We start from the raw sequence: 17457 nt of genomic DNA on the forward strand, positions 1-17457 counted from the left end.
AGAAAAATATTTAAATAACAGAATAAGGAATCGTTTAGTAGATTATATTAGGAAAAATAATATATACATTATTTTACTAACTTATTTTGGTACGATTTTTTAATTTTCAATTAGCTATACACTCTATTGTATGTTAAGATGTGTATTACAATACTATAAATTTCTAGATATTAGCAATGAAATGATTTTAATGCTATATTAACATAATTAAAAACTCAATTGTCCCTCAAAATAATTTTTTATATCTTTTCTAATCATAATAATGGAGACTATAGAGTACCTTTATGAATAATTTATTTTATATAATACATATTCTTTTTAATGTATTAAATCAAATAATGAATAAAAATATTTTTATATAATTAATATAAATATAATTGATATATACATTATCAATATAATTTTATCATTAATATATTTTATTTAATATTATTTTTATACACTCTACTACTCTACTAAACCAAATAATTTTTTACAAGTTGAAGAAGTACATAAAGAAAAGATCAAAAGTCAAAATACACCACTTTTGATTTTTGTGTTTTAACTGATAAATTGTTTTACTAAAGGCAATCCAAACACCACAAAATTATTTTATCAGATATTTTAGGTCTTGAATTTTAGAAAAGCTTTTATGTGTATTTTAAAGTGTTCATTACATATATAAATTAATTATTAATTTTTTTAATACATTTCAAAATTGATGATTGAATTTTACAATTTACTTAAGCTAAATTATCTAATACATATTACGTTAAAAGCATGATGGTTTTTTAAAATATTGACCAAATATTTATCTTTTTCTTTCGTTAAAATATGATAAAATTGCTATTTGATTTTTAAAAAATTATTATCTATTATTATTTTTTCTCAAATAATTATCATTTATTATTTTTTCAAATAAGTATTTTTTGTATTTTTTTCTCGAATAATTATCATTTATTAATTTTCTAAAATAAAAGTCATTTATTTTTTTCCTCAAATAGTTATATCTAATTATTACCTTCGAATATTAATTGAACTTTGTTTTTCATAAGATAACAAAACTATCATTTACTCTTTTCCTTAAATAACTTTTATATATTATTTTTCTTAAATAACTGTCATTTATTATTTTCGTCAATGTTTATCATTTACTATTTTACCTCAAATAGTTCATCTAATTATTATCCTCAAATATTGATTGAACTTTTTGTTTTTCATAAGATGACAAAATTATCATTTACTCTTTTACTTAAATAACTTATCTTAAATAATTGGCATTTGTTTATTTTCTAAAATAACTATTATTTATTATTTTCCTCAAATAGTTTTCATTTAATTATTATTCTCAAATGTTGATTGAATTTTTTTCCCATTAAAAGATGATAAGATTATCAATTATTATTTTCCTTAAATAATTCTAATTTCATTATTTTCCTCAAATAATTTTTATTTATTATTTTCCTCGAATAATTGTCATTTATTATTTTTTCTCAAATAGTTCTCATTAATTCTGTAAGTTCCTAATTATTTGTCCATTTTTCCTTTTTAGTTGTTCCTAATTATTTATCCATTTTTCCTTTTTTTAGTTGTCCCTAATTACTTATCTACTTTGACAAATCAAGAAGAGATTTTTTTTTAACCTATTACACCATCAATTATTTACTTTGAAAAACGTAAAACTTCTTGCAAATATTAAATTTTTAATTTATTCACTTCATAATTAATAGGGGTAAAATGATAAATTCACTATATCAATAGTTAATTTTTCAATAGGTGTATCAATTAAAAAATGCATAATTAATTAGGGATATAAGGAGTATTATTTATCTTAAATAATTATCATTTAAATTTTATCATATATCGCATATTTGAAATCAATTAAAATCATAACTATTAATTTTTATGTATTTATAACAGGTAAGAACTCCTAATATTTTAATAATTTAAAATAAACTAAAAAAATCTCTATATATTTTCTTATTTGAACTACATTTAAAGTTTTAACATTCTAAGACTTCAAAATTAGTTTTTTACCTTATATAATACACAACAAAATGAGTAAATAATTTTTGAAAAATGAAATAAAGAGGTTAAAGTTTAGTTAAATAATTTTTCTAACTTTACTTTATGAAAACTTTATCATTTAGATATAGGGATAATGCACAACTACCCCCTCAACCAATGCCCGAAATCTCTGAGACACACTTATACTATAGTAAGGTCCTATTACCCCCTGAACTTATTTTATTAATAATTTTCTACCCCTTTTCATCCTACGTGGCACTATCTTGTGGGCCCAACACTGATTGACTTTTTTTTTCAAATTAGTGTCACGTAGGCCGAAAAGGGGTAAAAAATTACTTATAAAATAAGTTCAGGAGGGTAATAGGACCTTTTTTTTTTCAAACTAGTGCCACGTAGGCCGAAAAGGGGTAAAAAATTACTTATAAAATAAGTTCAGGAGGGTAATAGGACCTTTTTTTTTCAAACTAGTGCCACGTAGGCCAAAAAGGGGTAAAAAATTACTTATAAAATAAGTTCAGGAGGGTAATAGGACCTTAGTATAGTATAAGAGTGTCTTTGGGATTTCGAGCATAGGTAGAGGGGGTACTTGTGCATTTTCCCTTTAAATATATATAATATTTATCTTATTATCAATTGCTATTCTAAAATAATTTTTGTCCTTCTTATATACAGAGTTCTATAAATTAATGTGAGATACACGTGCAAAATGCATATACTAAATTAATAGTTCTTAAATTACAAAATTATTTTGCAATATATTGTTCAGGAACTAATTAATTGTTAGTATAGCTTTTAAATAGATAGTAAAAAGGGAATTCATAAATATTTTCCATTTACATATATTTCTAGACGTAAAATTTATTCGCATCGATTCAGGTAAATTTTTTTCTTCTTCTAGTACTCCTACCAGTTTTGTTTTCGAATTTTATTAGGTTTAAATTAATGTTACATGTAGTGTAACAATATAGTTTTCTTAAAATATACCTTACTTCTTATTGTTTTATATTAATTGACGTAATGCACATGGACAAAGTATGTATACTAAACTAGTCTATATAACTAGAGAATACTAATTAGTAATTAATTTATCTATATAATGGATGTTAAAGAATATAGGCATGGTAGTTTTTTCAAAATTTGAATAAAAATATGAAGAAACACTATTATAAGTTTAGATGCTTAACTATAATAGATCGCAGATTGAATGTCTAAATAAAAATAGACATTAATTTTTCAACTTAATTTAATATTTGTAAAAATGTATTTTAGCCGGTTTTAACTTATATATAAGGAGATTCATGCGGTTCGATTTGAATTGGTTAAAATCGATATTAAATTAATTTAACTAATCAATACTAGAGTTACAATTACACAATCAAAGTAATTTACTTAAGCTATATTACAGTCATTATACACCAAAAATCAAAAGATCAAGTCTTCGTAGCAAAAAATGGTAAAGTTAAAGACTTAGATTCATTAAGTTTAACAAAAAATATTATACTTTTATTCATGAATAATAATTATATAATTTGTATGTATAATTTGTCGGTCAGTTCAATCATTTTTGCGATTTTTTTAGTAAAATCAAAATCAAACTAAATAGTATCGATTTTTCGAAATAAAACTCAAACCTTTTAATCCAAAACCAAATATTAATTTTATTCGTATTTAAATTTTTAACCACAATCATAAATAACCTACTTACCATTTAAAAAAGAGAATACCCAAAATCAACTATGAGGTTGATTTACATCAAAAAGAATAAAGAGAATACCTAAAATTAACTATTGAGGTTGATTTTTTCAACATCAAAAAGAATAAAACCACATATCAACCTCAAGAGGCTAATTTTTTTTATATCTAATATTTATATTAGTGCATGATTAAATTTAAAATTACGTTAAAAATTTTATATTTAAAATATAATATTTTCTAATGCATGATTAAATTTAAAAATATGTTAAAAATTTCATATTTAAAATATAATATTTTCTAACTAAATAATTTTATATTAGAAAAACTTAAATTCGAAACTGTTAATTAAAAATGATAAAACTATAGTTGCTCCCACACCCATTCATGAGAAAATTACCAAAAACTATGCTTCGAAGTTCGTGCCATCCAGGCACGGGAAGTTGGTTAATCCGAATTCCATACCGAAACCCAAAAAACATCTTCTAGATTAGAGATCATCCCAAATTCAAGGATTTTTAAAATAAAAATTTAATGAAAAATATATCTTATAAAATTGATCTTATTTTAATAATAATACTTTCAAATTTAATTACTACTAACTATTTTATATAGTATTTTAAATCTAATAGTAACAAGCAAATTATTTATGTGTTTGTTAGCCAAAAAATTTAGAAAGTTAAAAGTGTTCATTTTAAAAAATAAATATTCATTGTATGGAGTTGCGTCTGATCAAGCTTTAATAGGAAAAAAGATATACTTTTAGGTAGTAACAAAAGCTGAAAAAATTAGTTTTTCTCTTTAAAAGCATTTTTGGAGTGCTTGTTAAGCACATATTGTTCTTTGTTAGGTCAGTTTAAAATCAAAAATTTAAATTGAAAATATTTATTAATTTATCCATATTGGATTATTGATTTAACGATTTTGATTTAAAAAAGTCTATTAATTTCATATTTTATTTTTGATATTTTCAAACTTTTGATTATTCTACAATGTTTTAGTGTTTTTTTTTTGAGCAAAATGCAATCAATCAACTCATGTGCATAGTTTATTTAGTTTATCTTCATGTTTCTAATTCTAACTGATTTTCAATCATTTATTTTTTATATCAAATCTTAACAATTAACCCGATAACAATCAATAACTGATAAACCGATTACTGATAAGTCAATATCTTAATGATTCGTAATGATTTAGCATGTTTACAAATCGATGACCGATAAATCGAACTGAACCGATCAATACATAACCCTATTTCTAATATTGAGAAAAAAATTAATTAATTATTCAAACACAAATTACTACTCTCCAAAAGTTTTTAAAAATTATCTTACAAAACTTCTTGTAAACAGATAATGGAAGTTTGACCAAGTGGCTCCTCAAGATATAGTTTCCGTTTGGATTAACTTATTTTAGGTGTTTTTAAATCAAAATAGTTTAAAGTCAAAATAATAAAAATAAACCAAAAACCAATTCAAACACGTTCATAATTAGTTTAATCTATCAAAAAGCAAAAACATTGACCAATTCAAATTGGGGCTTATTTTCCAAAAAGAGGAGGATGAGAAATAGCTTACGCGACCTAGACTCGATGCAGGTAAGTATTATATAGACCAATTCTTAGGCTAAGTTTTACCCCTTCAATCGTCTTGTTGTTTTAATTTTTTTCCTTTTCCGTTTGACACGCAAATCTAGACTCTTTGGACTACAATCAACATTGAATTTCCATATTATACTTGATGCCTTATGATGCATTAAGTGTTTCCAACCCTTTTACGATCTATAGATCACACGAAAATAATTTTATAATTTATAAATTTATAAAAAATTGAAACGTAACAAGAACATTGTGTATGTATAAGTAATGTTTATTAAATCCATTACAGAGGTTAAAAAAAACAAGATTGCCTGCAATCTGCTTAAATAATAAAAACTACAAGTACAAATAAATTTGCTCTTCATCAATATCAATATCTGCCACTGTTACTTGTCAAGACACCTCGATCAAGAAAATACCAATATCTATTTCTACTTATATCAATTGGGTGCATTTCAGTTAACAAAATGCAGATTATCTCGAATCTGAACTCGACAATCTTGTTTTTAAAAAACAAAAAAAAAAACAATTCGTATACACTGATAGTTTAAAAGTTAATTTCGCGCCTCTCAGCGAAGAACTTACCACTCACAAATTGATCAGGGAGCAAAGCAAGCCATACAGCAGTATCAGCAGCTTCTTCAATAGTAACATGCCCTGCCCAGCCAGTCATAGCAGTTTTCACCCATCCCGGACAATAACAATTTATGTATATTTTTTCACCTTCTGGTCGTTCCTCGAATATCCTCGCCATTAACCTTGTGTAGGCATTAACTGCTAGCTTTGACAATGAGTAGTCTGTGAACACATGAGGCCATCCTCCTGATTCCCAAGTTCCATCTTTTACTTGCTCCAAAAATGTGCTCATAGTTTTATCGATAACTTCCTCAGACAGCGTATCCACGTTTTCTAATTGTTCTCTCACTGCTACATTTGAAATTCCCTGGTAGCATCAACCAGAAATGTGCAATAGCAGACATGAAAGAAACAGAGTCAGGCCCTAAACGCGAGGGTATGTTAAAAAAAAGATATGAGTTGATCACACACTGTAATGTTCTAATGAAATAGCGGAGGTGTTACTTACATTTCGTTTGCTATTAAGTCTACCCAATCGCGAGGTGACACTAACAATACGAGAACCAGCAGGGGAAGGCCTCATCAACGGAGTAAGTGCTTTGATCATGTTTTTGGTGCCAAAATAGTTAACTTGGATTACCATTTCAGAAAATTCAACAGAATTATCTTTTCCGCAATTGAAATTGACTCCTGCATTGTTGATCTACATACATATCATCATTAGCTTTATTTATGAAAGTAAAATAAATTTCTAAAAACGAACAAAATTAATTACCAGTATATCTAGGCCACCATATGTTTCTTTAATCCAATCACAAAATGTTTGAATCGATACAGGATCCACAATATCCAATTGATGAAATGCCACATTTAGACCTCCTTCCTGAAAGACTTTCACTGCTTCTTCTCCAACAGCTGTCTCTCGCGACGTGAGAACAACAGTAACGCCATGTGATGCAAGCTGATGTGCAATTTCAAATCCAATCCCTCTATTTGCGCCCGTAACAACCGCAATCGTTTCAGATGACCACCATCTATAAAATCATGCAAAACACGAACGCTCAAAATAAAAATATATCAGATCAAACACATTCTGAACTCACTAACTTTAAATCCTAGATTCGCCTCTGCTCGAGAAGCTAACATGAATTTAATTTTTTATTTAAAAAAAAAAGGTAGATGTTTAAAAAGAAGAGACCTTTGGTAATCAGAATAGGGAATAGTACGTAGAAGGGAGATTTCTTGGCGTCTTTTCTCCTTTTTTTCCTTTGCCCTTTCCTTTTTATCCATTATTATTACTAGTATTATTTTCAATTTTGATTCTGATTCCGATAAATTAAGTCGTATCTGTCTATCTATCTATCTATTCTGCAGCTGCATTAATTCATTCACTAATCTCTTAGAGAGAAAGAAAGGTAGCTAGGAGAAGAGATGTAACAGAAACACCGAAATTCTTCCGATATATTTGGAGCAATTCTAGAGCGTTCGTTTCAACAATATTCATTGGTTCTAAACGAAACAAAAATAAATTTCAAGGCGATTTTCTAAACACAGGTAAACATTTAAGAAAGATAACCTCAAAAAAATAAATATATACAAAGTCTTTTGTGTATATCGTGTTTATCTTATTATTATTTTTTTTATTATAAAATGAAATTTGTATCGCATATTGTTGAATTTATCATATTTACTTCGAGAATTTTTGCTTGAGTTGTAAAGGGATTTAAAGGCCGGCCTTGTTTTAACAAATTAATAGTTTTCTTTAATAAGTTATTTATTGTCTCAAATTTTTTATTTACTTTTATGGTTCGTGAAATATTATAATATGAAAATAGAGGTAAAAGTAATGATCTGCAATGTTATGTCATATATACATAACATAAATTTATATTTTTATATTATAATATTTTACAAATTATCTCGTGCCGTATAAAATTTGTATTCTTGTAAATAAATGTATGATAATTAAAAATAAAAATTTAAGACCAATCTATTCGAAGAATAAAATTAAAAATGAGTACATTTATAAACCAAAAATCGACTATTTTTACTTTTTTTGTTCTGTTTAATTTGGGATCAACTTCGGGTTGAATTATACCCGAATAAAGAAAGTGTTCACGGACGGGTATAGTGGATGTTACAACGCCACGCCATTAGGCAAAAACCACCTGTTAAACCCCAATCGAGATCAAATTTGGAGTTTCCATTGATTCTCAATAGAGATTAATTAGTTGCTCGCTGCAGAGAAAAAATGGCGAATTTGCGAAGGGCACTTCTCTTCACCATTCCTCGAATCATCAATTCCTCTAAAACAGCATCTGTTGCAACCTCCACACTCCAGTCTCACAATCTCTACAGGTACAGAAATCTACCTCGTCTTACCCACTGTATGTTTGTTATGTGTTGAAAAATATCTTTTTGTATGCTCAATTAGGCCTTTAGCTGGAACATTTTCGCGTTTTATTTCTTCTAATGAGACTTCATCGCCGATGAAAATCGATCTTTCCGACGAAGAGAGCAAAAGACGTTTGTTTAACAGGTGGATTTGAGTTTTTTCTTTTTCGATATTTGAGACTCTGGGTTATATGATCCTCCGGGCGGCGGACTGGTTCATGATATCTTATTGGTGTTTTTATTTTGTTATGTATATAGGCTTATTTATCGTAGTAAACAGAGAGGTTACCTGGAGCTAGACCTTGTTCTTGGAAAATGGGTGGAGGAACATATACAATCCATGGATGAAAATGGAATTAAGTCCCTTGTTCATGTCCTTGACCTGGTAACTCTTTTTATATTTTTTCATTATAATTATTTTTATGTTTTCGCGTTCTCATATGGATTTTATCATGGTGTATGTCAATAATTAGATATCATAACTTTTGCTGCTCTAGCTCGTAGTAGGAGTTCTATGATCTTGATTTGAAGTGAATAATCTAGAAATTTTCTGCTATGTTATTGTTAGCCTGACATCTTCTATTAAACCTTAACCCTAAAGTTTGACAAAGATGTGGAATTGTCAGCGATGGCTCTCGTCTCCAGCAAAGAAGAACAAAATAGATCGAAAATCCTCCATCAGTAGATCCTCAATGTCATCAATCTGCCATTGCTGACTTCTTTAGATTTAAATACGTTGTGCCTCAATTTAAGCTCAAATAAACCACATTCTGCAGCTCAGTTTTTCTTTGAGAAAATTCTGCAGCTCAGTTTCACACATGCTCAAACTGGTGGTCGAGTTTTCAAGCTTGATCTTCATAAAACTAGATGATTAAATCTGAATACAATTAAACAAAGAATGGCATTTTCTCCGAATTGAACCTTGTATATGTCATGTAAATTGTCTCTTAAAGGGAAATCAGGCAAGCTTCTGCGAACATTAAGAATCAACCCGATGTTAATCAAGACTTATAATAGCCTACTTGTACTGGTTGGAGTCTGCCACAACAGGTGTCTGCAGTTCTCACCTTCTTTTCCCTTTCCTAGTCCCGTCGCATCAGAGACTAAGACTCCTGCAAATAAATTGGCCCTTTCTTACTCTCTGTATTGAACCCCAGTGGTAATAACTTCTTCATGTTCGACTTGGGATCAAATGATATGACTTTCATCGATTTTTTTGTTGCTTGCTAGCAGTTCCTTGGTCATTGATGAATTACATTCTTGTTCTGAAGAGTAGACATTTCTTTGTTGGTTCGTGGTTGAAAAATTAAGCTTTGCAAACTTCTGAGGAAGTAGAAGCAGAACAGAGTACAGCACCAAGGTCAAATTATATGGGTTTAAAACTGATTTAACAGCTTATCTAAACATGCTCATTATGAGATCATTACTTTTTTTTTAACCGAAACTAACTGGAGGTTGTAACCTACTACTTTAGGATTGTTTGGGATGTTTTTTGTTTAACATGAATATAGAATGATGTGGGTTGGGAGTTTGGGATATAGTTAAGGGATACTTTTGGCCATTGACTCTCATTTGACTGTGCTCAAAGGATGTATATTGATTAGAAAGTTTTGATTTTTATTTTTTACTTGAGTAGATTGAACAGAATTCTGCAGTAATTTCATCAAGTTCAGTATTGGCGATTTTACTGTTTGTGCATCATTTTATTTTATTGGATAACATGTCCACTTTCTTTAGTATTTCTATATTACTTTGTTTCTTGAATGTGAGGGCGGTAGGATTAAGTCAGAAGAAGGGTAAGCTTGGCTTCAGGGTTTAGGAGGAGCAAGCATAATTTTGGGGAGGTGGATCCTTGACTATTTGAGCTAATGCCTTGGGCTAACATGAGTGTCTTGCTTCTTGGTGTTTTAGTTTTAGCAAACGATAGTCGGCCTTCCCTGCATAAACTTTTACTTGTGCTTTTAACTGCTTAGTCAGCATTGGGCTTAATCTTTCTTATTACTATTACTTACGAAGGAAAGTACTGTACCATGTGAGTATTTGCTTCTTTTTGTGTTCCTACTTTGCCCATCCCCCCACTCACCCCATATTAAGAGAGTAAAACATTATGTTATGCATATCCCTTATAACATGTAAGAATTGGGTAGTTGGATGTATGAGTTCCTACTTATTTTTTGTGGCCGAGTTTGGACTCAAAATCCTCCCCCTTCACCCCAGGGAACTCAGAAACATGTTGGGTAAAGGGAAACCAAGAAGTTAAGGAGTGTAAGATTAAGGCATACAAAAAGGAGTCAGGAGAAAAAGGATTAGATTAAGAGGTGGGAAGGTTGGTTGAGGATTAGAATGTGACCAGTCCAGTCTAATATATTCAGCAATCATAGAATATATGCACCACATTGACTTGATATTAACAATCATCAAAATATATAAAGCTTATTTAGAATATATCTGCGTACATTAAGAATCAACCCGATGTTAACCAAGACTTGTAATAGCCTAGTTGTACTGGTTGGAGTCTGCCACAATAGGTGTCTGCAGTTCTCACTGTCTTTTCCCTTTCCTACTCCCGTCAGATCATCCTGCAAATAAATTGGCACTATCTTACCCTCTATATGAACCCAGTGGTTATAACTTCTTCATGTTCGACTTGGGATCAAATGATTGACTTTCATCGATTTTTTTGTTGTTTGCTAGCAGTTCCTTGGTCATTGATAAAATTACATTCTTGTCTGAAGAGTAGGCATTTTTTTGTTGGTTCGTGGTTGAAAAATTAAGCTTTGCAAACTTCTAAGAAAGTAGCAGCAGAACAGAGAAGCACCAAGGTCAAATTATATGGGTTTAAAACTGATTTAACAGCTTATCTAAACATGCACATTATGAGATCATTACTTTTTTTTTAACCAAAACTAACTGGAGGATGTAACTTACTACTTTTTAGGATTGTTTGGGATGTTTTTTGTTTAACGTGAATATAGAATCATGTGGGTTGGGTTTGGGGTATAGTGAAGGTATACTTTTAGCCATTTACTCTCATTTTTACCGTGCTCATAGGATGTATATTGATTAGCAAGTTTCGATTTTTTTTTTACTTGAGTAGACTGTGAACGGAATTGTGCAGTAATTTCATAAAGTTCAGTATTGGCAATTTTACTGTTTGTGCGTCTACTTTGTTTTATAGGATAACATGTCCACCTTCTTTATTTCTTATTATTACTTTTTTTCCTGAATGTGAGGGCGGTGGATCCTTGACTATTTGAGCTAATGCCTTGGGCTAACATGAGTGTCTTGCTTCTTGGTGTTTTTAATTTTTAGTAAACGATAGTCGGCCCTCCCCTGCATAAACTTTTACTGGTACTTTTAACTGCTTAGTCAGCATTGGGCTTAATCTTTGTTAGAAAGTACTGTACCATGTCAGTATTTGCTTCTTTTTGTGTTCCTACTCTGCCTATCCCCCACTCACCCCTAATTAAGAGAGTAAATATTATGTTATGCATATCCCTTATAGCATGTAATAATTGGGTAGTTGGATGTATGAGTTCCTACTTATTTTTTGTGGCTGAATTTGGACACAAAATCCTCCCCCTTCACGCCAGGGAACTCGGAAACATGTTGGGTAAAGGAAAACCAAGAAGTTAAAGGAGTGTAAGATTAAGGCATACAAAAAGTGAGGCAGGAGAAAAAGGATTAGATTAAGAGGTGGGAAGGTTGGTTGGGGATTAGAATGTGACCAGTCCAGTCTGATATATTCAGCAATCATAGAATATATGCACCACACTGACTTGATATTAACAATCATCAGAATATATAAGTTACAATTTTTTTTCAAATGCCATAATTTGAAATGCAATGTTTACAAATTGTATTCTCTCTGATTCTCCCGATGATGGTTTTCTCATCCTTTTCCATCAGTTAATATCTTTCTCAACCCTCTTTGCTTTGCCCCACTCCCTCCTCCAACAAAATAATGAAGAAAAACAAACACAAATAATCTGTTTAGATGCAGTTGAATGGTCGTAACTGGTCAAATCTCCTTTGTGAACATTAACTAGAGCCGTCTTATTCAGTTTATTCTATTTATATCTGTAGGAGAATCCAGATTTGTGGAAGTGGCTGACTGGTCAGGAGCAACCCCCAGATGCAATAAGCACAAATCCTGTGAGCCTTGAACCTTGTAGAATGATACTTCATTCGATTGTTTTATTTGAACATATAATTCATCTGATGTGTACTTGTGGTGTAGGTGTTTTCTGCTGTGCATGAAAAGGTTATGAACAACCTTAACAATCATACTTCTCCCGAGACTCGTGCTGTTCCAGGAAAACCTTGGGTGAGAGGGTGGGATGATATCAAGAGAGGCCGTGATGCACCTATAGCTGGGAACCAGTAGTTATTTTTCTGCTTGAAGGTGTCAAAGAAGAACTGATTTGTAGTCTTGTATAAGGACTCGTTATTACTATGTATGCTTTTTACTCAATAAATAATAGGATCTCAGTTCTGTTTGAATAAGACCTCAGTAATGTGATGTTAGATGCTGAGTGCTAGCCTTACCTGCACCCATATTCTTATTGCTAGCCTATGATAAAACCTTTGATGTAAAAGCATTTCTTTGGTTAGCTCATGTAATTGCTTCATAACTATCACTGGAACATTATAATAGCTTGATTGCTACATAACTAGTATTGGAACATTATAATAGCTTGATTGCTACATAACTATTATTGTAATATTATAATAGCTTGATTTCCTGTGGTGTTTGCCGATTCGTATAAGTAGTTAAAAAGGGGCAATTTTAGGTCATTAAGTGTTGGGTTCAAGGAAAGATCGGATCATAAGGATCTATTGTATACGTTTCTTTTTTTTTATATATCACCCAAATTATTGCTACCTTATCTACCTTTTTTTTTTTTTTAATATGAGCCAACAAAAGGTAAAGTCGAAACAAACAGGGATATCCTCTATCTCCCCCTTTGTAGTAAGAGAAATAAAAATGTTGATTTCAGGGAAATCCATTACAATTTCCGCTCTACTTCTCATCCTCTTCGCGGCGTCTTCCCTGTGCTTCACCGTCAGCATTGCTTCAGAATCCGGCGACCCAATACCTACTATATGGCCGGAGCAATTTCATTCGGTTCTCTTTATGAACAACAGCAAGGGGAATCTTCAAATCGTTGATTTGTGGTACGATTACCCTAACGGCCGGAACTTCAACATTATCCAAAATCAATTGGGTAAACTCCTTTATGATTTGGAATGGAATAACCACACTTCGTTCTACTACACTTTGGACGGTAACAAAGAGTGCAGGGTCATGCATTTTCCGGTGGGACTCCTTAGACCCACTTGGCTACAAGACGGAAATTATCTGGGACAGAGATATATGGATGGATTTCTTTGCAATGTCTGGGAAAAAGTTGATTTCATCACCTACTACGAAGATGTTGTTACTAAGAGACCTGTTTACTGGGCTTTTTACACAGGTAATGACTTAAACTAGAAGTGTTTGAAGTTTTTAGAGTACATTGTGAAATTTACTTATAAAAAAATTTGGCAAAACAGAAAAAAATAATTTTCGTGTCATAAACTGTGTGAATGAAATTTACTCATATGAACATTGTAAATTCAGTAAATTTCAATGATTTGTGTAGAGTTTGCTCGTACGTTCGGTGTATATAACTTTTTTTTCTCAAATGTATTTGAACATTTGGGGTAAATTGCATCCTTTTGGTGAGACATAACAAGAGTTATTAACGAAAAAATTTTGGGTTGGTGTAGGTATGATTGCACATGTAATGACATTTGAAGTAGGAAAAGTGCTAGAGGATCCAAATTGGCAAGCCCCTGTTTACTGTTTCAAAGAGGCAAAAGAAGAAGAAGAGATATCATCTCCTGTTAGGTTGGTTACTGATAATGATGTTTCCATTGGTAGACTCATGGGAGCAGCTATGGATGTTTCTTTACTGCTCTAATTCTTGTTGCATTTCCATGTTTGTTCTTCATGATGTTGTTCCTTTGAACCATAGCACGAACTGGTAACAACTTATCTGTATTCATGTTTATACCAAGCCAATAAATGAACGATATATATCTACACAAAAAAAAAAATAGCAATCAACTTAGAACCATGATTAATTAGTAAATTTACATAATCTAAGGATAAAGCTTGCGGCATTTGCGCGAACTATTGATGCTCAATACTCACTTATTGCAGCAACTAGTATAGCTGTTAGTGGTGACTAAAGTTGCTGCTAATACATACTATTAATGTTAATATTAGGAGCACAAAAGTAACTATGAAAACATATTTATTGGCAACTAATATTAATATTTGCGGCAGAAAAGTTGCCAACTTAGGCAACAAATATGTGTATTCGCGGCGACTAAGTCATCACGAATGAGTTTTTAAAAAAAAATGTAAATATGCATGTTGATTTTCGTGAACTTCTCTTTGACCTGAAATTTTGTGAGTCTATACGTCTTACCAGGTTTATAATTTATTTTTGACGTGTCAATATTCATTCATGGATTATCTTTTTTCGTGGATATTGATACATATTAATTTTTTAGAATTCATTGTAAATTTCAATTTTTTCTTTTCTTCTATGACTAGTGATGTTGCTTTGGCCACACATAAAGACTTCTACAAGTGCTTTCATTTTTTGTCGTCTCAACTCTTAAGAGAATTCGACTTACTTCTATTATGACATTGAGTTTGTTTTTTTTCTTAGCAAAGTAGTAATGATGTGATGAAAGACAATTAGTATAGTGACATCTTTTTTCTTTTTAATAAACGGACCATTCAACATCATAATACCATTGCCCCCACTTGCGTTACCAAAAGAGTGCAGTTGAAATTGAGAGGTCTTTTGAAAACGTGATAGAATTGATGTTCTGAGAATAACAAAGAGTAATTGGCCATTCCATTTAGCATTTGAGGAATTCATATGCAAGAGATTTGAATTATTTGACGCAAAGTTCTATAGAAAACAATCTGTCTACCTCATATTAGACAAGCGTAGAGTTTGTGTTCACGCTATCCTCCCAGACATTACTTATGAGATCATATGTTGTTAACAAATAGTATTCTAATCATACCATGACATCTGTATATTTAGCATACTTAAAGACTGATTCAGACTCAATACTTTTCAGGTCTTCTTTTGCATACAACAGTTTGTTTAAACAAAGACAAATTAGCAATTTCATATTTCCATCACTATAGAAGTGGAATATATAGAATGAATGGATAGAATAAACAATTATACATAGAAGAACTCCAACACAAAATTTAACAATCTCCTTGATGTGTTAAACAGAAGATGATGACATTGTTATTGTGTCCACTTGAATCTAGGAGGTGTTGTTGACATAGAAGTATAAAGCAGCAAGTGCAACAACTCCAACTCCAATAGCAATAGGCAGTATGTTCCTACACCAACGGAGAATCATCGTTGATTTGAATTCAAATTAATTAACTTAACTGATAGAGAGAAGAGCAAGTATGAAAGATAGAAGTTACCCAACAGCCTCATCTCTCTTTAACTGTTCTTTCCGGGCCTTACGAACATCAGTGGAATTAGCATCTTTGGTTACTTTAGGTTCATACGCCCTGAATCTTCTTTTTGGAGCTCCACATACTGAATTCACAAATCAAATTGAAGTCTAAGAAATCTAAATCGCAACTTGCAATCTCAAGATCATAGCTAACAGTTAACATCAAGGAATGTGGTGGGATAATGGGATCTCTCTCCTTAACTAGAGGTCTCGGGTTTGAGACCTGGAAATGGAGAAACCTCTCGTAGGGAGAGGTTTCTACACGAAGTGGATTCGGATTAGTTAGGCTGACACCAGATTGCTATACCAAGAACAGAAAAATTGGGCAAAAAATAGTGAACCACCGGATAAGGGATTAACGGTCACAAAGCTAGTTGGCAGGATATTGGTAACTAATTGCGACAACAAGCTTCACTATTTTGCACAAATACAATCAAGATAATGTCAGATACTGAATTACTGATCTTCACATTCAATTATAACGTCGATTATTATAAAAATAACATACCTGGACAGAAGTATTTGTCAGGTAATTTCTCAAAAGGAGTTTTGTCATTGTAAATATACCTGCGCGCATCATATTTATCACAAACATATCAGATTATGTAAGCAACACATAAAGAAAGAAAAAGAGTCCTTGACTACTACAAATCCAGAAAGTAGCAATCAGCCAATTTAGACTAATTCTGTTAGTTCAATTGATCAATTGAAGTGTAGTATATACATCTTATAATAATATAAAATACAGTCAGACCTCTCTATAACCGTCATTCTATAATAACATTTCACTAAAACTGTCTAGTTTTCATGTTGTGTTCTCCAAAATAACATTTCATTATAACAACCACAAGTAGTACTACTAGAGATAGCTTGATGGTATATATTGGATCTTGAATTCACATAACAAAAGGAAGTAGAAAGAACTCAGGGATTCTTAGTAAAAGAAGATTTACCCGCAATCCCGGCAAATAAAGGCTTGCTTGGAGGTAACGCGCATGGAGATTTTCGGGGCAGTAGCAGGAGATGCTCTAGAGAATGATGGAGGAGGGAGCAAGAGATGAACTGATGGAGAAAAAAATGAAGATTTTAGGGCTAAACCATTTGGTGCCTGTCTGAGGCCACCATTTGGGGCTAAATTAGCTGGAATTCTAGTGGGTACTTGCAGGGCCATTGCTTATACAAAATTGCCCTTTCTTCTAGCTCGACTCCCTTTGCAGTTTCTGCTGCTCGCTATCTGTTTGATAAAATGCCCAAACGAAGAAACAAGTAGTAGAAGAAGATTGAAAATAAGTGGGTGGTGATGTTTCAGTGGTAAAATTTGCGTTTCCCTTGTACATAATCCCTACAACTATCTACAAAACTGTACGTGGAACGCGTGGCTGTCGTTGTTTATTTTCGGAAAAAAATGGCTCAAATATGAAATCGAATTTTTAGAAAAGATTTGGCCCATTTATGTTATTACTGTTTAAGAAAAGAATTATAATTGGTCACGTGTCAAAAATGATTTTGCAAAATCATTATTAAAAAAATGATTCAAACTTTTAACTAATGGTATAAATGAGATTTTTATGAAAGTTTTATTTTGAGCCTTTTATTTTATTTTATGATTTTGGTGTTCCAATCTATTTGTACTGAATCTC

At 31.2% G+C, this 17457-nt stretch overlaps 4 protein-coding genes across 5 annotated transcripts; 2 read left to right on the top strand and 2 right to left on the bottom strand.

Moving 5' to 3' along the window:
* Positions 1–5551: 5551 nt before the first annotated feature.
* On the bottom strand, positions 5552–7272 carry LOC107014799 (carbonyl reductase [NADPH] 3-like). The gene is made up of 4 exons (XM_015214886.2): positions 7071–7272; positions 6648–6906; positions 6381–6575; positions 5552–6239 (listed from the first exon to the last, which is right to left on the bottom strand). Exons 1-4 carry the CDS (start codon positions 7160–7162, stop codon positions 5844–5846), a joined length of 942 nt encoding a protein of 313 aa, XP_015070372.1. The 5' UTR covers positions 7163–7272; the 3' UTR covers positions 5552–5843.
* Positions 7273–7952: 680 nt separating this feature from the next.
* On the top strand, positions 7953–12978 carry LOC107014801 (succinate dehydrogenase assembly factor 2, mitochondrial). Of its 2 annotated transcripts, XM_015214888.2 has the most exons (5): positions 7953–8230; positions 8307–8411; positions 8525–8651; positions 12353–12421; positions 12507–12978. In XM_015214888.2, exons 1-5 carry the CDS (start codon positions 8124–8126, stop codon positions 12651–12653), a joined length of 555 nt encoding a protein of 184 aa, XP_015070374.1. In that variant the 5' UTR covers positions 7953–8123; the 3' UTR covers positions 12654–12978. The 2 variants fall into 2 exon arrangements, with proteins under 2 accessions (XP_015070374.1, XP_027771056.1); XM_027915255.1 differs by lacking the exon at positions 8307–8411 and having other exon boundaries at positions 8004–8230.
* A 183-nt stretch (positions 12979–13161) lies between these two features.
* Positions 13162–14370, top strand: LOC107014800 (uncharacterized protein At4g14100-like). The gene is made up of 2 exons (XM_015214887.2): positions 13162–13743; positions 14039–14370. The coding sequence occupies exons 1-2, from the start codon at positions 13179–13181 to the stop codon at positions 14230–14232; spliced, it is 759 nt and encodes a 252-aa protein (XP_015070373.1). The 5' UTR covers positions 13162–13178; the 3' UTR covers positions 14233–14370.
* Positions 14371–15373: 1003 nt separating this feature from the next.
* On the bottom strand, positions 15374–17156 carry LOC107015402. The gene is made up of 4 exons (XM_015215656.1): positions 16771–17156; positions 16326–16384; positions 15783–15900; positions 15374–15692 (listed from the first exon to the last, which is right to left on the bottom strand). The coding sequence occupies exons 1-4, from the start codon at positions 16986–16988 to the stop codon at positions 15614–15616; spliced, it is 474 nt and encodes a 157-aa protein (XP_015071142.1). The 5' UTR covers positions 16989–17156; the 3' UTR covers positions 15374–15613.
* Positions 17157–17457: the final 301 nt, after the last annotated feature.

Source organism: Solanum pennellii, chromosome 3, assembly GCF_001406875.1.
Source record: "Solanum pennellii chromosome 3, SPENNV200".
Taxonomy (NCBI): Eukaryota; Viridiplantae; Streptophyta; class Magnoliopsida; order Solanales; family Solanaceae; genus Solanum; species Solanum pennellii.

Excerpts from the sequence above, each read along its gene's own strand:
- LOC107014800 (XM_015214887.2), top strand. The coding sequence starts at position 13,179 with ATGAGCCAACAAAAGGTAAAGTCGAAACAAACAGGGATATCCTCTATC. Across the intron at positions 13,744-14,038 it reads TTACTGGGCTTTTTACACAG|GTATGATTGCACATGTAATG; the intron begins GTAATGACTTAA and ends GGGTTGGTGTAG.
- LOC107014799 (XM_015214886.2), bottom strand. The coding sequence starts at position 7,162 with ATGGATAAAAAGGAAAGGGCAAAGGAAAAAAAGGAGAAAAGACGCCAA. Across the intron at positions 6,907-7,070 it reads CCCTATTCTGATTACCAAAG|ATGGTGGTCATCTGAAACGA; the intron begins GTCTCTTCTTTT and ends ATGATTTTATAG. Across the intron at positions 6,576-6,647 it reads ATGGTGGCCTAGATATACTG|ATCAACAATGCAGGAGTCAA; the intron begins GTAATTAATTTT and ends ATATGTATGTAG.
- LOC107014801 (XM_015214888.2), top strand. The coding sequence starts at position 8,124 with ATGGCGAATTTGCGAAGGGCACTTCTCTTCACCATTCCTCGAATCATC. Across the intron at positions 8,412-8,524 it reads AAAAGACGTTTGTTTAACAG|GCTTATTTATCGTAGTAAAC; the intron begins GTGGATTTGAGT and ends TTATGTATATAG. Across the intron at positions 8,652-12,352 it reads TTGTTCATGTCCTTGACCTG|GAGAATCCAGATTTGTGGAA; the intron begins GTAACTCTTTTT and ends TTATATCTGTAG.
- LOC107015402 (XM_015215656.1), bottom strand. The coding sequence starts at position 16,988 with ATGGCCCTGCAAGTACCCACTAGAATTCCAGCTAATTTAGCCCCAAAT. Across the intron at positions 16,385-16,770 it reads TTTATTTGCCGGGATTGCGG|GTATATTTACAATGACAAAA; the intron begins GTAAATCTTCTT and ends TGATGCGCGCAG. Across the intron at positions 15,693-15,782 it reads AAGAGAGATGAGGCTGTTGG|GAACATACTGCCTATTGCTA; the intron begins GTAACTTCTATC and ends CCGTTGGTGTAG.